Below are 11725 nucleotides of genomic sequence, written 5' to 3'. Positions count from 1 at the left end.
TATCCATGGGCAGCACCAGAAGGGGACAGTGGGGTATGGGCCAAAGAAAGAGCCCCTTTTCTCTTTTCTGTACTCTTTCCAAGCCATTAACGAGGTGCTGGAAAGTCAAGATGAAGTTCTGTGAGCTGCATAACAACCTGATGTGTGATGGAGCAAAGAGGCAGCAAGTAAAAACAATCCTGTCCCTCCTTAAGTTGCTAAAATGCTCTGGAATTGCTCCATTTGCATAGCTGCTGGTGCATGGCAACCCTCCAATTAATGGGCTTGATCATCTACCAGGCTTATTACCCGGGAGGGAGGCGTGCCCAAATACACCTTGGGTCTTCGGATTTCACATTTTGCCTTCCTGCATTCCTCAGAGAAGGAACAAGTCCACGGAGCCTCTGCAAACAAATCAAGGCGCTGATCAGCAAAGTCTCTTCCCACACCACCGAAATGAATGCTGCTCTGGCTGTGACCTTTTGTCTCTTGGTCGCTTTGGAACCTGTGAACTGCCAAAGAGGTAACAGATTTCTTTTCTGGCAGATGCTGATTCTTCTTCACCTTTCCCAGCTCATATTTGACCTCTTTTGTTTTGACATTTATTCTGCTTCTACAGTATATACTTGAATTTATGCCCGAAGTTTTTTGCTTTCTACTATAACAATTATGACACCATGAAACCAACACCAGCATTGCTTAATGCTAGCTGTGTTTATTTGGACAAAATCTTCCATTGTTACATTCACTGGCCTGCTTTATTTCCTCCTTCATCATAGGCTTTTGATTTTTTTTTTTTAAATCTGAATGTGCATAGCTGTCTCTTCACCCATATTCCCCTCATCTCATCTCTTTCCATCTCTTTCATCCATCCTTCTCCTTGACTGTGGAAAAATAGAATTTGCAGAGTTTTCTTCCCTTCCTTTAGTTTACCACTGAATATCCACAGCCAGCCTCCACTCCACTGGAGTTTGGGGAAGCTGCTAGGGCACAACAGACCATGACTTCTGGGCAGGCATGAGCTAAGATGTCTCTGTTAAGCAAACCAAAAGGAACTGTGGTTGTCCAGCATGAACTAATGAAGTGATGCTGGAGCATCCAGACAGCCTTATGTCCCTGGGCATGGTCTGAGGAGGGCACATGATGCAGCCACCTGCTGAACATAAGCAGTAGTTGTGGCCAGTGTCATGGCGGGCAGAGCTGCAAAGCTACCCTCCCACACTGGGCTCACTATAGCTGGGCTGGGGTGGAGCAGGGTGATGGCGAGGTCAGAGCTGTTGCAGCACAGCTGTGGGAGTGCCAGATTATTTCCACTGCCATTTTTGTTTGGTCACTTGCTCTGTGCATTTGTCAAGCAAGCTGAATCTTCAGGGGTGAGGCTGCTTTGCGACACAGGTGAACAATACACCACCAATGCTTGTCCTCTTCACCCATGCCTGACCTCCCTGACACCTTTGAATAGCAGCACCCTTCATGTTAAGTGCAAAATTAAGATGGGAGGAAATTTTAAAAATCCCAAAAACCTGCAGGAAGAGTATTCCCAACATCAACATAGGAAGACTTCTGTTCACTTCTATTTTGCACTGCTGAGTGGAATGTAAGGATCCCTGCAAATACTTCTGAGGGAAAAAAAATCTGCAGATATGTTCCACCTGACCATGGAAGCTCTCTTCTTTCCAGCTCTGATGCATATGTGGGCTCCTTTGGGAGGGAAGGTGGGATACAGAATTAATCAACAAATAAATGCATACGCAAATCAAGAAGGATGCCACACACTATAAAAGATGTAAGCCAGAAACATCAGCAGCAATTAGGTATGAAAACTTTTTGCAGACACCATGTCCTGTCCAATGAAACAGCTAGAATGAAGCTGTGGAGTAAGACAGCTTGCACTGAACACAGCCAGGCAGCAGTCTTTGTGCAGGATGTGTCCAAGCAGCAGTTTCCCATGCAGCTGGCTGGCTCTGTGGTTGAGCTCCAAACTGGAAAGGCAGGGCGTTTTCCTGCTACAAAGAACTGCAAGATTGCACAGGTTGTGGCTCATTAGTACTTCCACAATCTAATAGTCAGACTATGTCGCCCATACTGGCCTTGGCAGGGCTTCTAAAGTCCTCTTTGGCTGGGAGGAATTTGGCACAGATTTTGGCCGGCCTGCAGGTGCTAAAGCAGCACATCACCTAGCTTTGTTTATTGCACTTTTTTACCTACCTTCATCATGAAGGAGGTCTTTGCATTCTTTGCCTTGTAAATGCTGTTTCATTGAGTAGATGGGCTGACAGGGCTGAAAGTGCCAACCCTTAAAAGGACTATTTACCTGTGTGCACTAATCAAGTAGAAGGCAGGTAGCTGCAGAGCCCACACTGCAGGGCACATGGCAGAGCTGTCGTTCTCTGGTTTGCAACTCAGGAAGTTTTTCAGCTGTATTTTTGCTAGAGTTGTGCTAAATTTACAAAAGGTTCTCTTAAAAAATAAATAAATGAGGCAGTCTATCACAAATGGCATTTCATTACTCTCTCCCTCCCTTGCCACACCCCATGCCTGCTCCAATGTGCTGCTGCTTTTTCATTATGGCATTTCTGTGACTTTTTTTATTGTATGATCCATTCCAGTTAGGGATCACACTGTGACATGATGAAACCATGGTGCCACATAGCCAATCAGATTTAGCTACAGGACAGTGTCACTGAGAGCAAATGGATCCCTCTCATTGTCCTCACTCAGAAGGAGACAGGAGAAGTTTTCCTGTTGCACAGATTGCTAGGGAACACCCTCTGTCCTGCTCTACCATGATGTCAGTTTCATTCATAGCATCACCAGGAAAGCACACAGCAAATTTTCACTTTCTAATCAGACCTAGTTGCACATACCAGTAACTAGTTGGGGAAAATGAGGGTGGCCATGTCCATGCAGATGCCTATGCAGATGTACATCTAAATGCATTCTCCATCAGCATTCTGGTCTGTTGCACATGTCTGGGTGAGAGAAAGGAATTCTGGATTTGCTTTGCCAATGGCGACATGTTCCTCATCTTTCTAGGCAGCCACCCCTCGCAGATAGTTTGCCACTCTTTCCCAAAGATATGTGGGAAATGGCCAAAAAATGGACCTGATTCACAATAAACTTTCATAAAAGCCCCCCTCATTTCTGTTCTATATTTTCCCCTGCCCAAGAAGTCTTTTGCTATTGTAAACTATGAGACCTCATTCCCTCCCTGTTTTCTGTTTTCCTCATGTTTGTCTGCTGCTACCTTGGGACATTGTGGGAAAAGTAAATGGTGGGTGGGGGCAGGGGCATGTTATCCAGGACTGGCATCAGTAGCGAGTCCTGCAAGGAAACAGCTGCCCAAGGATACCAGGTGCTGACACTAACTTGGTACCGTCTGCCAGTCACATAGCTGTTAAACGTATATGGGCTCTGCTAGAAGCTGGCAATCCTTTAGGTGCATTTACTCAAAACCCAACTGTTGTCCTACAAGCACCTCTGACACAGTGCACCTTTTCCTTTCCTGTTGAACATTATCTGGACATTATCTGGATGATCTGTTAGATCTGTTGGGAGACAAAACAAGAGGGTAGGATTTCTATAGGATGGTGGTGAGTGACGAATGCCTCCAGTGCCCTTTGATTTAATTCCAATTTTAATTCTGCATAAGGTGGCCAGATGCCAAGGAGAAGAGCTTCCTTTATTGCAATGCATGTGTCAGTCAAAGGGCAGAATGATGTTCTTCTACTTCCTAAAGGAAGGCAAGATGTAAAATGGCAGGAGAGACCTTTGGACTGTCTTTCATCAGCTGCTGTAGTCCAGCATTAACCAAGGGAGAACACCAGTCCTCACGTAGCCCTGTTTGGAGCTTTGAACCTCCTCCCATGGAGAATTCCACAGATGTTTGAGGACTACTGAGCAACTAGGCTCCTGGAATCTGATTTCAAACATGGGAGGGGAGGCCTTTGCCACTTCAGAAGGTATTGACTTAACTGAGCATTCAAAGCTCAGCGGTTCCAAACTGAGGAGAGTCAAGTGAGTTCTGTAAGGAGATGTTTGCAAATTTTAGTTTCAGTTGAACATTCCAGTCTGGGAACATTGGCCCCACTTTTGACAGGCCTATTGTGTACCAAGTCACCATCCTCCTCTTTGGGACGACCTAACAATTAGTGACAGATTACAGCATGAGGAGAACACAGTCTGATTTCTATTCAGGGTGAGGCAAAGGTTGGGCATTTTCTGTTCCAGGAAAGTGGTTTTGAGAGGGCAGCAAAACATGAATGGGCTGGGACAGGTAGTCATAAGAAGCTTGCGAAAGGGCCACCTGCCCTCTTAGAGAAGAAAGTGTTTGTCAACACTGGCAGGGCTGCGGTTTTACCGTAACACGGAATGCAAAGCACTTCCTTTTGGCAGAAAATTCTAGAGGAGGGATTACTTCCCTACCTCCGATCTTTTTATTTTCCTTCTGTGGCTGGATGGCTGCTTACCTGGGATATTGTAGTCTTACACTGGCCCCATCTGCATGAACAATCATGGGGTGGAAATCACTTTGAGCTATGATGAATGTTCCAACTGTGCAAGCATTGCAGCTTGCCAGGGTGGTGTAGTGGTTAAGAGCGGTAGTCTCGTAATCTGGGGAACTGGGTTCGCGTCTCCGCTCCTCCACATGCAGCTGCTGGGTGACCTTGGGCCAGTCACACTTCTTTGAAGTCTCTCAGCCCCACTCACCTCACAGAGTGCTTGTTGTGGGGGAGGAAGGGAAAGGAGAATGTTAGCCGCTTTGAGACTCCTGAAGGGGAGTGAAAGGCGGGATATCAAATCCAAACTCCTCCTCCTCCTCCCAGGGTGAATGATCTGCCCTCTCTTTCCCCTGTGTGCTATTCTGGGAGATTCTCCCAACACCCTTTAGCCAATTTCGGGGGGCACATATAGGGAAGAGGGGACAAGCAGGGCTTCTGAACATGGGGCTCGTTAGATGAATCTCACCCATAGCTTCCTCCAAAGACTTCTGAGAACTGTAGCTTGTTAAGGGTGATGAGAGTTGTTCGGAGACACCTAATCACAAAGCTACAGTTCCCAGAGTTCCCTGGGAAGAGGAATTGGCTACTAAACCACTCTGAGAACTGTAGCTCTGTGAGGGGAATAGAGGCTTCCTAACATCAGAAGGTCAGAGGTTCGAATCCCTGCGATGGGGTGAGCTCCCGTTGCTCGGTCCCTGCTCCTGCCAACCTAGCAGTTCGAAAACATGTCAAAGTGCAAGTAGATAAATAGGTCTCTGGCGGGAAGGTAAACAGTGTTTCCGTGTGCTGTTCTGGTTCGCCAGATGCGGCTTAGTCATGCTGGTCACATGACCCGGAAGCTGTACGCCGGTTCCCTCGGCCAATAAAGTGAGATGAGCGCCGCAACCCCAGAGTTGGCCACGACTGGACCTAATAGTCAGGGGTCCCTTTACCTTTAACAACTCTCAGCAATGTTAAGAAACTGCAGTTCCAAGTATTGGGAATTGGTATGGTGTTTTAAATGCACAGATCAGATGGGGCCATGGGAGCTGGACTGCCATTGCTCAAAACGCTAGATTAGATTACCTTTAAGGTAACTTCTATGATTTATTTATGTGAAATAATTTCTATGGCCAACACTGAAGGCCAGCCAGGATTTTTATTTATTTATTTTTTAAAGTAGATTTTGCTCCTGAACAAATTCTCCCACAAGGCACTTCACACCGAAAGTGAAGAAAAGCCAAATGAACACAAAGTGTGCTGGGGTCCTTGTTTGCACTCTGCGTTGGTGCTGCTCCACCCTAAGGCAGCAAGCGCTGAAGCAAGATTCAACTGCCCATCAACTGTTTCTGTGCATGGAGTTGGTGGGGATGACCTTGTCCTTCCTCTTAATCAACAAAGTACGGTACCTTGGGTCAGCCTGACTCTTACATACTTAAATCAGGGGGATGTAAATTTGGCTTTCCCCATGAAAGTTTGACCCAAGAGAATTTATTTAACACTCCCCCCCCAAAAATAAATGCTTTTAGTTCTACTTAATATCAGAACTATTGGGGGAAGGCTGAGGGGGAAAAAAAAGAACAAACACCTCACAGGTTGATTCAGAATTAATAACCAGGTTTCTGGATGAGCATGATACCTGGTGGGAGATGAGACGTGACTGCTTTCTGAGAGATCTCTGCCAGCTAAGAATATGAATTGCATGTTGCCACGGCATTCCCCATATTCAATTGCCTTGGGACTTGTCTAGGGTGTGAAAATATAACAAGGGGAAGAAATGCATCTATGGCAGAGGAAGCATAGATTGTAATCTTTTTGATTTATGCACATGTACTGCTATTTAGATACTGCTACTTCTATTTAATTTGATTAGGCAGCAGCAGTAAGTTTGTCACTAAACAGAAACGGACCCTGCCCAGATAAATTACAGTTGGGAACATAAGAAGTTGCATTACAACAAGCCAGGCCAGTATTGGCTCAGTATTGCCTACACTGGAAATGGGGAGTCTTTTTCAACCCAGGGGGCACGTTTCTTTCTGGCCAACCTTGCAGGGCCCACATTGTGAGTGAGGATTTAAAGTGGCTTGGACAAATTCATGGAGGAGAAGGCTAGCAATGCGTCCTAGCCATAATGTCTATGCTCTCTGCCTTCATGGTTGGAGGCTGTAGTGCTTCTGAAGACCAGTTGCTGGAAGCCACGGGTGATGTTGTGCTCAAGTATTTCACACAGGAGGGTGGAACACAGGGCTGGTGGGGGAGATGGCTTGGGGAGAGAAGGCCAGAGAAAGAAGTTCAGAGGGCCACCTTGGTTCTGAGGTTTCCAACCCCCTACTCTACACTGGCTGGCAGGGATTCTGCACTGTTTCAGATCTTGCACTGTTTCAGTAATTGTACTAAAGATCTTCTGCATTCAGAACAGATGTTCCTTCAGTCAACTATGAACCCTTCCCACCAAGTTGGTGAGCATAGTGTTGCATGCCTAATACAGAACTAGCTAGACTACCAGTACTGGGAGCCACAATAAACTTGTTTTCATCCCTTTTCTTGACAGTTCAGCGAAGCCTCCAGCCATGGGTGCAGGGCACCATTGCAGTTACTGTCTTCTTGGTTTTGGCAATGGTTGCCTTTGTTGTCAATAGGTTATGGTGCCAGGACAACAAGTAAGTACCACCACCACTGTCATTATTCCAGCCAAAGATGGTTGTATGGCTTCTGTGTTGATGTATCGGGCTGCTTTGGGACAAAACGAGATGCGATGTCAGTAGATACCTGACTGGATTGCACCCTTTTAAAAATATGTAAAGCAAGTGCATTTACCCCTCTCCCCTCAAAAAAAGAAAAGAAAAAAAAAAGGGTTGGGACTGCAGTGCTGGTGGAGTAGGGTTGAAATCTTCCTTCTACTGTCCCCACTATGTTTAAATCACACCAACATTTGTATTGGTTCTTTTGGCAGGAAGGATGAGACGAAAAGTTAATAAATAAATTATAGTCAAATGTTTCCTTCCTTAAGTACCCCTTACCAGTCTGTCTGTATACTGAGATATTCCTCTGATACTTTTCTTCAGTAGCCCATGGCATCCAAGCTGAGGTGGGCAGTTACGTGGGAGAAATACTTTCAAGTGATGGCCCCTGGCCTGTGAGATGCCCTCCCCAGAGAAGGAAAAATCTTTTCTACTTTGCAAGCCTTTTTAACCTTGATGTGTTCTTATACTGATGATAGTGTGTTTTCATTGCTGTGCCTTATTGTGATAGCTGCTAGACTTTTATTGTTGTTTATCATTATTTTATTATAATGGGGGTGCTTTTGGGTCCTGAAGGCACAGGTTATAAATCAGAGAGAGAGAGAGAGAGAGAGAGAGAGAGAGAGAGAGAGAGAAGGGAGGAAAGAAAGAAAGAAAGAAAGAAAGAAAGAAAGAAAGAAAGAGAGAAAGAAAGAAAGAAAGAAAGAAAGAAAGAAAGAAAGAAAGAAAGAAAGAGAGGCATTCAAGTGTAGGATCAATGTGATTGAATTGAACACAAGACCTATCCTTCTGGTCTCCTAGTGTACCTTCTGATTATTTCCACAGTGATTCCCTTGAGGAGAAAAACAAAGCAATCTCCATGAGCAGCAACAAAGAAGAGATGCCCGTTTCAAATGGGTCAGAAGGGAGGTATTCAACAACTGCAGCGGACTTCAGGTTAGTTTCATATTTATATATATCAAAAAAGCATAACTAACTAAAAGCGGGATTCAGATTACTCCTTCCCCACATTTACAGATTGCATGAGGAGAGGCCACAGGGTCACCAGAGCGAACTCCTCCACCACCAATGCATGCAGGAGCCACACCCTCTCTCTCCACCTGTACATTTTAACAGCATGTGAAAGGGGTCTATGCACACGCTCATCACCTTCCATTTGCATGCAGCCTTTCCATAGCAGACCGTGCTCACGGCAGTTCATGGCATCAGAAAGCTTGCATAATTCACTCCCAGTTACAAGATGTAACGTCTTGCGAATAGACATGAAAAACTGGCCTCTAAAAATGCTCCCCACCTTTCCACTCCAAGGTGCCACCCATTCCCATCATGCTGCTGAAATCTCTCCACTGATCCTAATTATAACCCTCCTGGCTCACTTCTGAGCACCTCCTTGGTGTTGACAACTCTCCTTTCCCTTAGCTCCATGAAGCTCTCAATGGAGGTTTCTGTGTGAGGCCACCTTCGTTCCCTTGCACCTGGTGTGGTGCCATAGCATGACACAAGGAGTACTGGGAAACACAGGATGTTTCCCAGGGTCTCTGGTTTCTGGGATACTAAAGGACCACCTTCCCCTACACAGACCCAGTAATCATTAAGCTCATCAGAGGAAACCTTGCTAATTACACTGTGTCTTACTGAGTGTCGTGTGGCAAGTGGAAGTGGCCCTCCCCATGCTGGTGTCTGCCTCTGAACATCCTCCCCACTATTATTCAGAAGACACAGGCTTCCACTGTTTGATAAAAGCTATTTTGTTGTTCAGGCTTTCTTGGAACTCTAGCACTGTACCCTTCTGCCCTATTATCTCTGTGTTGGTTTAATATGTATTTTACTTCTGCAAACCACTCTGAGAGTTCTTTTAATTAAAGAACATTATGTTAAAAAAGAAAATCCCCACGTGTCACTGCTTTGTCTTTCAAAACTGTGGCCTCCTCCACCCTGCAAATCTGAAACAGCTCTGTAATCCATGTTGCCTTTCCCAATAACAAATCACCACACCTTTCCTCATTCTCTTGTTTCCTTGACACGTGCCCTGCCAGTTTCAAGAACATGGAAGGAAAGCACATAGTATCAGCCACTGCTGACTCATTTTCTCTCTCTTTGTAGCCCGACTCTATTGGTTGACTCTGGATATCTGAAAAGAGCTTGAATAGCTTGGGGTGCAATAGGGGTGCCGTAGGCCACACTGGAAGTGGAATCCCAAAATGCATTGCTTGGCCTATGAGCCTCTTGTTTGACAGCCCTGCATTGGAACCATTGTTTCTAAAAAAGGATGAGTGTGCATAGCCATCCTTAGTGCATCTGTGCATCAGGCTTCAATTTCATAAAACAGATGCTTCAAACATCATGAAAACCACTTTTACTTGGCTCTGACTTGAGATGTAACAGTTACTTCAAGGGTTCAAATCCCTGCTCTGCTAGAAAATTTACCTGTGTGAACTTGGGTCTGCTGGGATCTTTCAGCCTGACTGCACAAAATTAGGATAAAAATAAGGAAAAAGAACCATGCGTATTCTGCCATTCTCCTTGGAAGCTGGGTATGATGCAGTGAAGTATATAAATAATATGTGTTTTCTGTCCCTTAATATTTCAGGAGTGAAGAAGGCCCGCATGTTTATGAAAACAAAGTCGAGTTGGAGTGCAGAAACACAACTGAATGTCATAGTGAAAACAATATTCAAGTTCTTACCACTTGCATGTAGCATCTTTATCACCATCATCCTCACTTCTTGGTCTTTTCTTATCCTGCCCATATTATAGACTCCATACAAGGGACCAGTTCTGCACATCAGTTATTGTGCATGGATTTAATCACTTTACTACAAGGCATTGGCTGCTGGCTGAGTGAAGCCTATGTTTCATTTCTTTTTATGTTAAAAATTTTCCACACCAGATTTCATGTTGCTGTTATAGTCCTGTGTTAAGTTTTGAGGTCATCTGTGCACCTCTTGGGGGGGGGGGGGATAAACTGGCACATCATGTCGAGTCCAACATCAGAATCTTTACCAAACCTGATTGTTAGTGTTATTCCATAATCACCAGGGACATTCAGGGGGCCGGAAACCAAGTCTCTTGCACTAGGCCCTGGATCTTCTGCCCCTCTCCCTTTTGAGCCCCCCCCCCCGCAAAAAACCCATTTAGCTTACAGGGCACCTAGTTGTGCTGCAAAGTCACTCACCATCATAATCTGTGAGGACCTACAGGGTCCTCACCCCAGAAGATCCTGCCTGGAAACCCTTAGAGCAAAGCAAGGGGCTGTGAAAACCAGTCTGAATTTGCATCTAACACATGCAAACTTCATACAGACTTTTGCCCCAAGTCTTCTAAGTACCCAGCAATGCCCCTAAGATTAATTATTATTTCTTCTTAGCAGCTCTTGCTGGATTGCCATAGACAGCAAACACAGACCTCCTTGAAAGTCCTCTGTAGCCCACTGCTATGTCCCACCTGGAAATTTCCTGGTGAGAAACTACTCTTTCTTCACAATAAAGCATCTACATGGGAACAGTAAATAGGTATTATCAACTCAAGCCTGTAATGCTCCACCAGATTGCTTCATTTGATTCTTGCTCTGCTATGGAATTGCCACAAGGACACATCAGCTACTAGGGCATGAATAAAGCCTATGTGACTCAGATGCAAGCCTTAGATGTGAATCATCTGCTTTTCTTTCCATGTATGTATCAAATGTGTGGAGGATTTGTTACCTGCAAGTGAGTGTTGGCTGATACCTCTTGATTATTATTTTTTAAGTCAACAGTTTTATTGTGGGAACAAAATCCCAGGTATAATTTTCCAATGTAAAATGGATTACTGTGTGTATTTTTAATTGTTTAAATAATCAATAAAGAAATTTTTAATTACAGTATGGGTGTTCAGCTAGTCACACCAGCTAGCCTGCAAAGCAGGATGTAACAAAATCCTGTGTTTCAAAAGTTCGCAGGATCTCTTTTACCATTTCTTCCCCAGTGATTCAAACCCAAACCTAGTTACTATTCCTTCCTCAAAATGACTAAAGTGCTGGCAACCCTACCAGATCATTGCTTTTTGGGTTGTCTCCAGGTTATCCCATAGTATGGGTGATTCTCTCTTCCCAAGACTCTGTTGGTGCTGGCCACTGCTTCTATCCTTGTGTGAAGCTGGAAGAGAGGGCATATACCGGTAGATGGAGATGATGGACAAGGCTGCTGCCCATTCATACTGGGGACTAGAAGTTTCCTTAAAGCCTCTTTCATTCAAATTTTGTGCAGTATTTGACACAGTGGAGTGGAGTGGAGTGTTGTCTTTTAAAAATGCAGTCAATGCATGCTAGAATATGGGAGAGAACTATTTCTAAAGTCAAAATCACATTGCATTTGAATTAATGATGTGGAATCTATTAAAAATTGTGTGTGGGGGGGGGGCTTAAAATAGCTCAGGAACTACAGTCCTGCTCTATTCACTCCTACACTATAGCCTTTTGAAGACATGGTATGTCCTATTTTATGGGAATGCATGAGCAAGATTCACCCTCAACTCATAGCCTAC

The 11725-nt window shown here is 44.8% G+C and overlaps 1 protein-coding gene across 1 annotated transcript; it reads left to right on the top strand.

Moving 5' to 3' along the window:
• The first annotated feature begins 243 nt into the window (after positions 1–243).
• PDZK1IP1 (PDZK1 interacting protein 1) lies at positions 244–11063 on the top strand. Its single transcript, XM_081009598.1, has 4 exons — positions 244–502; positions 7012–7120; positions 8027–8137; positions 9792–11063. Exons 1-4 carry the CDS (start codon positions 259–261, stop codon positions 9898–9900), a joined length of 573 nt encoding a protein of 190 aa, XP_080865724.1. The 5' UTR covers positions 244–258; the 3' UTR covers positions 9901–11063.
• The last annotated feature ends 662 nt before the right edge of the window (positions 11064–11725 follow it).

This window comes from Podarcis pityusensis (assembly GCF_964106645.2).
Source record: "Podarcis pityusensis genome assembly, chromosome: 6".
Classification (NCBI taxonomy): Eukaryota; Metazoa; Chordata; class Lepidosauria; order Squamata; family Lacertidae; genus Podarcis; species Podarcis pityusensis.
The sequence above is the reverse complement of the archived record's forward strand: the minus strand, read 5'-3'. Positions and strand labels throughout refer to the sequence as shown.

What these genes read in the sequence shown, in the direction of transcription:
- PDZK1IP1 (XM_081009598.1), top strand. Translation starts at nt 259, where the DNA reads ATGGGCTTGATCATCTACCAGGCTTATTACCCGGGAGGGAGGCGTGCC. An exon ending in TTATGGTGCCAGGACAACAA is followed by an intron (nt 7,121 to 8,026) that starts GTAAGTACCACC and finishes TTATTTCCACAG; the next exon opens with TGATTCCCTTGAGGAGAAAA. An exon ending in ACAACTGCAGCGGACTTCAG is followed by an intron (nt 8,138 to 9,791) that starts GTTAGTTTCATA and finishes TTAATATTTCAG; the next exon opens with GAGTGAAGAAGGCCCGCATG.